We start from the raw sequence: 9,507 nt of genomic DNA on the forward strand, positions 1-9,507 counted from the left end.
TCACCTTTTGTTGTTACCTTTTTCTTCCGCTGATATTTCATACTCGATCCACAAATATTTGTTGCTCGCAATTAAAAATATTGATATATAAAAGTGGGTATTTTGAAATATATTCAATATGTGTTTACAATGTAATTAAACTCGTTGAATGTTATCTCGAAGAAGAATTTGAAAAGCATGAAATACATGCTCTTCTCTTATTTCAAATAATGATGAGAGAGATTATGTGCACTTTGATGATCCAACCTGAAGTAAAAGGTAAAGAAATCTTCATTTATATTGATGTAACTTTATCTAGTGATTTTCTAGCTATTTTCTTAGATAATTACTTAGATAATTACAAGAATATATAAGAATAATAAATATCAAATTGCTGTAATCTTATTATTACGCATAATAATATATATATAATAAATTTGTAAATTAAATTATATATATGTATAACGAAATAATTTAATATTGATCGCCACATTTTCAAAATAATCCGCCAGTGGTCTGAGGGTACAAATGCAACGGTTCCAGTCGACGTCGAGAGAGGTCACTAGTCTTCTGGAGGGCAATATGTCCATCTCGTGGGATAAGAAAGCGTGTCAATTATTAGTGCTTCAATTTTTTGGCGAGCACAGGCGATCGAATGGCATCCACGTCAAGCTAGCCGCGCGAAATTAATCCTCCTGGTGAAAATGAGCTTCTCCGTGAAGAAGACCGGCGGCAGAATGTGGCATGAGGCACGCAAGCAGGAAAAGAAGATTCGTGGCATGCTGGTCGATTATCGTCGTAGAGCGGAACGTAGACGGGACTACTATGAGAAAATTGTAAGATCGCGAAAGATGTACACTTTCCGCGTCTAACAAGTTGCCTTATATAATTTACATAGTAAAAAAAAAAAAAAATCAGCGTATTAAGTTATTTCTCCGAAAATATCTCTCCACTTTATATATATTAATTTTTAATATAATAAGAGTCTGTCAAAATTTTTTTTTTACACGTCCTGGATTTCCTTACTTTTGTTTTTTTATGTTGTAAAATTGAATTAACAAGGAAAGCTATTGGAAGGCTCAGAATTACTGTATTGTAATTGAATACTTTTATGCTTCGTTTAGAAGTCTGATCCTACGCAATTTCTCCAACTACACGGCAGACCATGCAAGATATATTTGGATCCGGCAATAGCTGCCGCAGGTGCTAGTCCCGCAAACATGTGAGTGTTGCAATAATCAAGCACTAGTATAATAGATTTAAATGAGAAAAGTTCATTTTATTGGTAGGATGCCATGGCAGAACAATGATGACAATCTCATAGATCGTTTCGATGTACGAGCACACCTAGATTGGATACCAGAGGCACCGGATACTATTGATGTTGATATTGCTCTGACAAGTGAAGATAGACATATCAATTATGAACGCTATCGTATAATTGTACAAAATGAATTTCTGGGTGGTACGTTGTTTGTCTTCCTTTGCAAAATTGCTTGATAATTTTTTTCATGTTTTTATCTAAATATCTTTCTGTTTAGTGACTGAAGAAAAGTTTCTTCATCAGATACATGTGGAAGAACAATTTGGTTCATCCACAAAAGTGGATGCTGCAAAGGATAAGAAAAAATCTGCCAATAATGCTGCAATCGGGTATAATTATGAAACAGAAGAACCGATACCCGAGCCAGTAAAATCGGGAGATCCAGTAATATCAGAGGAAAAGGGAGATGACGAAGATAGCGATATAGATTTAGGTACAATTATTTTATTTTACACAATATTTAATGTACTTACAATCAATATTAGAAGAAAGGAATAATTTTTTTTTAATATAACATTATTTTTTATTAGATATATGTGTGGACGTATCTCAGATAGAACCATCTCAGGCACATGAAATGAATCTGGTAGCTCAAAAATATGGACTTTTAGGTGCTGATTATTTTAGCTTTTTAACACAAGACTTTGAAGAAGCTGAAACCTTGCGACAAGCTCGAAAGCAGGAAGAGGAAAAAGCTATGTATTCGGTAAATGATTATATTAATGATTACATTAAATGATTATATTAATTCAAGTATTATAGTAATATAATAATATATAAAAAATATAATTAATATTTAAAATATTATTCTGATATATAAAAAAACTTTATTGTGATGCATATCTATTTTTATTTTAAATAGGGTCGACGATCACGTAGAGAACGGCGTGCGTTTAGAGAAAAAAAAATGATAGGTCGTGTTATGAGTCCTCCTAGGTAATAATTTGTTATATTTCCTCGAATAGATTTTACATTATTATATTATATCGTTTTTTTCTTTAGTTATGCAGCTAGAGAGAGTCCAGAGTACAATCCTTATAGAAAATCCTCTTCCAAGTCGCGATCGCGATCCGCATCGCCTGTAAATACCGGACAGATTACTTATATCACGAGCTTTGGTGGGGAAGAAGAAACTCATGGTAGCACATCACATGTGTCTTCGTCGAATTCGAGAAAAGTCAATTATTCATATCTCAGACGACGAAGATCGGATAGTCCTGCTTTTAACGAGAGATCCATTAATAGGAAAATATCCAAATCTAGATCAAGAAGTTGTTCACGCTCCATTAGTAGGATTAAATCTTATAGAACACATGATAAAAAGCGAAGTAGATCCCGAATAAGTTCTAGGTAAGTGTTGCAAGAGAAAAAGAAAATTAACATATGGAAAAAAATTAAATAAATGTTTTATAATCTGTTATATGTTTTCAATATTCATTCTTTTATTTTAGATCTAGAGGCACGCGTTCAAGAGCTCGAAAGTACACAAGATCACGAACAAGAAGTCATTCTAGACGATCACGAACGCGAAGCAAGTCACGCTCGCGCTGCAAAAGTATCAGTAGATCTCGATCGCGTTCAATTTCTCGATCGAAGACTAGGTCCAGATCTCGTTCGCGTTTGAAGAAGTCGAGGAGCTCATCCTCGAGCAGTGTGTCCAAATCGAGATCCAGATCTAAATCACGCAACAGGAGCCGTTCAAGGGACAGCTATCGAAAGAAACGCTATTCGCCGTCAAAATCGAGATCCAAATCTCGTTCCAGATCAAAATCTCCATCGAGATCTAGGTCAAGGTCAAGGAGTCAGTCTAGTTGTAAACGATCGCGCAGCGACGATAATAAGATACCAACACTGCCAAGGTAAAAATGTTATGCAGATTTTGTCGAACATTAATATAAACTTTATACAAAGCTTATTTTTTTTTTATATATAGGTATTATGGTCGACGCGGAAAATCATCAAGCCTCGAACTAGAGCTATCTGATAATGAAGAAAAATCCAATTCAACAACACCGAAAACACCGATTAACACAAGCATGTAAGCAACAAACGCGATCTCGATTTGATATATTTAAAATTATTTAAAATTATTTGAATGAATATATATGAATTGTCATATATTTAGGTCAGTATATGAATATTTTAAATCTTTTTCAGGAACAAGCCAAAAGCAGGGTTAAGTACAAATTCTGGTGTCGGACACAAAGTCAGTAAGAACCATAACGCTTTCTTAGTCACTTAACGCGCAGAGAATAAAGACAAAACATACTTGTCTCTAAATAAGTACCATCCAAACGAGGAGCCTATAAAGCGCTTCTCGTTTTCGTTGTTGTATTACATAATTGACGTGTCAACGTTGTATATTTTATATTTTTATTTGATATTTTATTTTTAATATATTTTAGAACATATTTTGTTAGAGTCACAAAGAAATTGACATTTTCATGATATGCACAAAATACATATCACCCAACGGATTTAAATTCAATTATACTGTTATCACATTGCTATCATTATTTTTTTTAATTATTTTGCTTAGAGCTGCGTTTTATTAATCATTCAATAGAGGATATAAATTTTTTGTATGTATATTCAGTTATGTTTTGTAATTAATAACATAACATATTTATATATTATCAGTACATACATATTGATTTAAATATATATAGTGGGCTAGAATTTTAAATTATGCCAAATATCCGCTATTTAATTATAAACCTTTAAGAGTTTAAATCTTTCAGTCATTGAAAATCACACCTCAGGAGCGGCTTAAAAAGAAGATGCAGGCCTTATTAAACAGGCAATGTTAGTTGATGTGCAATAAAAAAATATCTTGTATTATAAAAAGGAAATTAAAGATGTATCTCTTCAGATAAGGCAGACAAAAAGGCAGAACAGTTGAGAATCGAGAAGATGGAGCAACAAAGACAGGATCGAGAAGATGAGATACGAGAAATGTCTTTGAAACTTCGTAGAAAGTAAATAATTTTTTGTTGACGTGCAGATACATCCATTTGAATAATAATATTGATAATAATATTGATTTTTACTTCTCACAGGCAGAGAGAACGAAGGCATCGTTATGAAGGCCATAGTTCTGACACGCGCTCTTCTATATCTCGTACACCGAGCCCGAACCGTAGTCCAAGGCATCATGTGCGTCGTGAGAGGCGTGATATGGACGGCGATCGTGAACGCGAGCGGGATAGAGAGAGAGATCGACGCGATGATCGCGATCGGAGCCGAACTGAATCGCGTAGAAAATACAGAGATTCACCACTTCGTTCGTTGAGTCCGAGGAGCAGTCGGTAAAATGTCTCCTCGCTTGATTTATTTATTAAAGTTGAATTGCATCGAGAGTATGCAAATGCTGCATATACTAATCACATAATACAGAAAGAAAATTATTTCATCAATCAATGTTTAACATTTCTTAAACGACGATTAATGTTTATTTAAATAATTATCGGTGCAATTGCATTTGAGTACATAAAATAAATTTATATGCTGTTAATTATTCCTATTTTGCATTATTCCAGAGGCCTAGTCGACTACTGACTTCAGGAGACAACAGAATACAGTTAATCTTCCATCCAAATAAGTTGAAACATTATGAATATTTCCTATACAACTGCATTCCTTCCTTGAGTCATTGTTAATTGCTTAAAAATTCATGTTTTGAAGGAAAGATATATGAAATAAGTATCATGTAAGCATGTAATTGTTCTAAAACGTACGTCATAAATAAATTAGTTTGATCTTATCTGCTTTACAATATATATAAAAGTAACTGATATAAAAAATATTTATACATAATTTATGCATATTTGCAAATATATAAGAAGTAGAAGTACTACTGTAAAAATAATGTAAGCATTTCTTACGTTGTTTGCTAGTAAAAGCTATATAAAAGTAATTAATGTTGAACAGAGCAAAAACAGACGGATCAACAAGATCAACAAGAATCATTTATTGGAAATGTGATACAATCATATTTCAGAATCAAATGCACTTTGCTATCTTATTATAGGTACATTATTGTTAGATAACTATTTAACACAATAAAGACCCATTGCTCAGTAGGAGACAAATAGTAATTATTTTGTACGCTACCATTTACATTAGTGTTTACTACTTATTAATAGTTCTATGTTATTTTAACATAAGTCACACAAAAGTGTTTCCTACTTATTAATAAATTTATTAAAGATTTTACTTCAGTGTGTATAATGTAGAGAGACTGGAAGATCTGTTTTTACATTTGCAAGAAAAAAATAATTAATAGTATGATTTTTTACACACGAAAGTGAATTACTGGAGATGTATCACGTACTTCACTTTATCATATGATGGTCACACTCCATGAAACAGCATAAATGACATACTGTTATATGTATATAAGATATGTGTGTATGTATGTGTTCATAATAATATAGTATACATATACACGTTTCCTTATCTTCATAAATTTGTAATCGTTTTATCTTGTGTGCATATATATATGTATACATATCATTGCATCAATGGCTATCACTGACTTTTTTAGATGAGAGATTGGTTATCAAAGTTACTTGAAGCTCAAAGTAAAATTCATTAAAGAATTATTAAAATTGTTAAAAATGGTGCTAATAAAATATGCAATTTTAACTGGTATGTATTATACACACACACACACACACACACACATATGTATGTATATATATATGTGTGTGTACACTTTACATTAAAATACATACATTAATAAAATCAATTTTAATGGATGATTGTAAAATATTTTAAATTATATATTTAAGGTTACATATGATGCACTTTTATATTCATTATTCTTAACTATTAGTAATCTAATGGAAATAAATGACTATTTCTCATTTTATAGAATGATCTAATTATTATTTGTAAATGTCGATGCAAGTTGTTAATATATTTATTATATATGTATATATGTAATTATTTAGTAAGCGATACTTGTGCAAGTGGTGAGAAAGAAGACGAAAGTGGCCCTACTTTGAAAAAACTTATCAATAATAAAAATGAAAACTCAATAGGAAACATACTTAAAGGAGAAGTATCTTGCACCGCAATTGTGAAAGATGAAGAGGATTTAATAATGGTAACTACGTAAGCATATATTATCTTGTATAGTACATTGATATTTTAATTTATTATATTTGCGCAATGCAGAAACATTTAATTGATTGGAGCGATGGAAATAAAACTGATGTTATTCTCACTACTGGTGGCACTGGATTTTCTAACAGAGATGTTACACCTGAGGCTACTAAAAAAATTATACATAAAGAAGCACCTGGAATATCTCTAGCAATGCTCATATCAAGTCTAAAAGTAACACCAATGGCTATGCTTTCTCGGTAATGTTTTTTTATATTCTATAATGTTTAAAGTTATGTAACCTTTATATTTTTAATATATTTTCAGAGCTGTATGTGGAATACGAAATAAAACACTGATCATTAATTTGCCTGGCTCAACAAAAGCTGCAACAGAATGCTTAACTGCAATTGCACATGCGATACCACATGCAGTAGATTTGATTTTAGATAATAAAACAAAAATTAAAGATACTCATAACATTGTGCAACATAATATTACATCTTGTTTACATAACAAATCTTGCACAAGTCCAGTAAGACACTTTTATAAATAATAACTGTTATATATATATATATATATATATATATATATATATATATACATATATATATTTTTTTTTTCTAAAGAAAATAATGTATGTGTACGTTTGTAAGAGGTTGTGCATATATAATTAATTTATTCCAGATAAATTTCGAAAATGTAGCAACACGTCTTAGAGAATCCCCATTTCCTATGATTTCTGTAAAAGAAGCAGCAGAAATGATTCGTAGAAGTATCGAAAAAGAAAGAGAAGTTGAAATTATAAATGCAAATGATGCCTATGGCAGAATATTATCTGAAGATATAAATTCCAATTATGATTTACCACCATTTAGAGCTTCTATTAAAGATGGATATGCAGTACTAGCAAGCGATGGAAAAGGTAGCAGAAAAGTATTGTGTGGTGTAAAAGCAGGGACTACAGTAAGTTGCAATAATAAATATGCAATGTAATAAGTTAGAACTACAAAAAACAACTGTTTCAGCCCACATTGGTTTCCTTTCAACCTGGCACTTGTGTACGTGTGAATACTGGAGCACCCGTTCCTGATGGTAAGCGATTTTATTGTTAATAATTATACTGCAAATTATACATTATATTGATTTATTCATCATAAGGAATTCACTATTATTTTTATTTCTAATTGCAGGAGCAACAGCGGTTGTACAAGTTGAAGATACCAAGTTAATATCAAAGAGTTCTGATAAAATGGAAGAAGAAGAGATTGAAATAATGACTCAACCAGTAGAAGGACAAGATATCAGGTATAAAACTCATTATTCACATATTTTTTTTTATGTAAATTTTAAACCATATATTTATTTATTTCCTCCTATGTATTGTTGCAGACCCATTGGTTGTGATATAAAAAAAGGAAGCTTAGTTTTAAAATCACACACAAGTATTAGTTCAATAGAGATGGGACTTCTGGCAGCTTGTGGCTGCAAACAAGTTACAGTTAATAAACTTCCATCTGTAGGTGTATTGTCTACTGGAGATGAGTTACAAGAAGCTGGAGAATTTTTAAAACCAGGACATGTCTATGATAGTAATAGAATAACTCTAATTACACTATTAAAAGAAAATGGTTACTATCCCTTGGATTTTGGAATTGCAATTGATGAGTAAATAAATCGAAATTTATTATGTCTTTTGCACATGTTGTTATTAATATATTTAATTTATTATAATTTTGTTTAAATGATATTAATTTATTAATATGATTATAAATTAATACATTACACTAATATAATTATTATTTTGTAGTGAGTCTACTATGGTGCACAAAATTATGGAAGCTATAGAAAAAGTAGATATACTTGTGACAACAGGTTCTGTGTCTATGGGCGATAGAGATATGTTGAAACCTATTTTAGAGAGATATTTCAAAGCTACTATACATTTTGGTATATACCTTAACTTTTTTTACTTATCAATATTAAATATTTAAAGTTTTCTCAGGAAGAATACATGAAGAACTTTTTCTCTTAGGTCGAGTAAATATGAAACCAGGAAAACCAACGACGTTTGCAACATGTATGTATCATAGCAGAAAGAAATATTTTCTCTGTTTACCAGGAAATCCAGTATCTGCTATTGTTACCGCACATTTATTTCTTTTACCCCTTCTAAACGAGATGCGCGGTGATTTTTCCGAACCCATCATAGTACAAGCTATGGTTTGTAAGATTATTTTTATATCTCAAAACGTGGAAATGCTTGCACTATTGTTATACATATCTTCCAGTTAATGTCAACATATAATTTGGATCCGCGCCCTGAGTACGTAAGAGTGATTTTGAAATGGAGTGATAATGAAATATACCCGTTGGCCTATAGTACGGGGGATCAAATTAGCAGTAAGCTACTTAGCTGTAAAGGCGCTAACGCGCTTTTAATGCTACCAGGACGGACAACGAAGATACAAAAGCTAGATAAGAATAGTATTCTACCAGCGATGCTTATCGGTTTTAAGTAATATCTATTAAAATCGCGAGCAAAACTTTTGGGAACGATTGGGATAATATATCTAATTTCATATTTCTTACTATTATATGAATAAATTTTTTAGCTATCTCCTGTAGAATTTTCTTTCTCTCTTTTCATATATATATCTTTCTCTTTCTCTCTTTTTCTTAGTTCTCAAAATAAACTTTTTGTTATAGATATTGAAAGAAATATGTTGCTATCTCTCTCGATTTACTTTTATGCCTCCTTCTAATGTGTTGAATTCATTAATACGATATTTTTAACTTATATTATACCTTTGTTTAATTTGTTTAAATCATGGCGTTCTTTAATATATTTTCTCTATTACATTCATATACCATATCTATTTATAAATTTAGACAAAGTATTAAAATATATCTTATCAATATAAAGAAAAAGATTCAAAAAATATTCTAAAGAATTTTGTATTATATTTTTGATAAACAAGTAGATTTTTTGTAAGTCTTTAAAATATTTTTAACTTTAAATAATTTGATTAGCCATGTTTAATAGGAAAAAGTTTTGAAACAATTCATCAATCCTTTAAAAATGAGATAATTTA

The 9,507-nt window shown here is 30.9% G+C and overlaps 2 protein-coding genes across 3 annotated transcripts; both read left to right on the plus strand.

Moving 5' to 3' along the window:
• Nucleotides 1-537: 537 nt before the first annotated feature.
• Nucleotides 538-5,388, plus strand: LOC105251082 (CLK4-associating serine/arginine rich protein). Of its 2 annotated transcripts, XM_011257608.3 has the most exons (14): nucleotides 539-815; nucleotides 1,104-1,201; nucleotides 1,269-1,444; nucleotides 1,521-1,736; nucleotides 1,834-2,009; nucleotides 2,166-2,239; nucleotides 2,306-2,653; nucleotides 2,755-3,162; nucleotides 3,237-3,341; nucleotides 3,461-3,509; nucleotides 4,045-4,108; nucleotides 4,176-4,281; nucleotides 4,363-4,611; nucleotides 4,843-5,388. In XM_011257608.3, the coding sequence occupies exons 1-14, from the start codon at nucleotides 684-686 to the stop codon at nucleotides 4,859-4,861; spliced, it is 2,220 nt and encodes a 739-aa protein (XP_011255910.1). In that variant the 5' UTR covers nucleotides 539-683; the 3' UTR covers nucleotides 4,862-5,388. The 2 variants fall into 2 exon arrangements, 1 of the variants encoding a protein (XP_011255910.1); XR_003123662.1 differs by lacking the exon at nucleotides 4,843-5,388 and having other exon boundaries at nucleotides 538-815; nucleotides 3,461-3,513; nucleotides 4,363-4,446.
• Nucleotides 5,389-5,779: 391 nt separating this feature from the next.
• Nucleotides 5,780-9,020, plus strand: LOC105251081 (gephyrin). Its single transcript, XM_011257607.3, has 11 exons — nucleotides 5,780-5,953; nucleotides 6,259-6,413; nucleotides 6,485-6,672; nucleotides 6,740-6,947; nucleotides 7,100-7,378; nucleotides 7,441-7,507; nucleotides 7,606-7,720; nucleotides 7,805-8,080; nucleotides 8,223-8,362; nucleotides 8,448-8,635; nucleotides 8,704-9,020. Exons 1-11 carry the CDS (start codon nucleotides 5,923-5,925, stop codon nucleotides 8,932-8,934), a joined length of 1,878 nt encoding a protein of 625 aa, XP_011255909.1. The 5' UTR covers nucleotides 5,780-5,922; the 3' UTR covers nucleotides 8,935-9,020.
• The last annotated feature ends 487 nt before the right edge of the window (nucleotides 9,021-9,507 follow it).

Source organism: Camponotus floridanus, unplaced genomic scaffold (assembly GCF_003227725.1).
Source record: "Camponotus floridanus strain SB8 unplaced genomic scaffold, Cflo_v7.5 scaffold89, whole genome shotgun sequence".
Classification (NCBI taxonomy): Eukaryota; Metazoa; Arthropoda; class Insecta; order Hymenoptera; family Formicidae; genus Camponotus; species Camponotus floridanus.

Excerpts from the sequence above, each read along its gene's own strand:
- LOC105251082 (XM_011257608.3), top strand. The coding sequence starts at position 684 with ATGAGCTTCTCCGTGAAGAAGACCGGCGGCAGAATGTGGCATGAGGCA. Across the intron at positions 2,010-2,165 it reads AGGAAAAAGCTATGTATTCG|GGTCGACGATCACGTAGAGA; the intron begins GTAAATGATTAT and ends TATTTTAAATAG. Across the intron at positions 3,163-3,236 it reads AAGATACCAACACTGCCAAG|GTATTATGGTCGACGCGGAA; the intron begins GTAAAAATGTTA and ends TTTTATATATAG.
- LOC105251081 (XM_011257607.3), top strand. The coding sequence starts at position 5,923 with ATGGTGCTAATAAAATATGCAATTTTAACTG. Across the intron at positions 5,954-6,258 it reads AAAATATGCAATTTTAACTG|TAAGCGATACTTGTGCAAGT; the intron begins GTATGTATTATA and ends GTAATTATTTAG. Across the intron at positions 8,081-8,222 it reads TTTGGAATTGCAATTGATGA|TGAGTCTACTATGGTGCACA; the intron begins GTAAATAAATCG and ends ATTATTTTGTAG.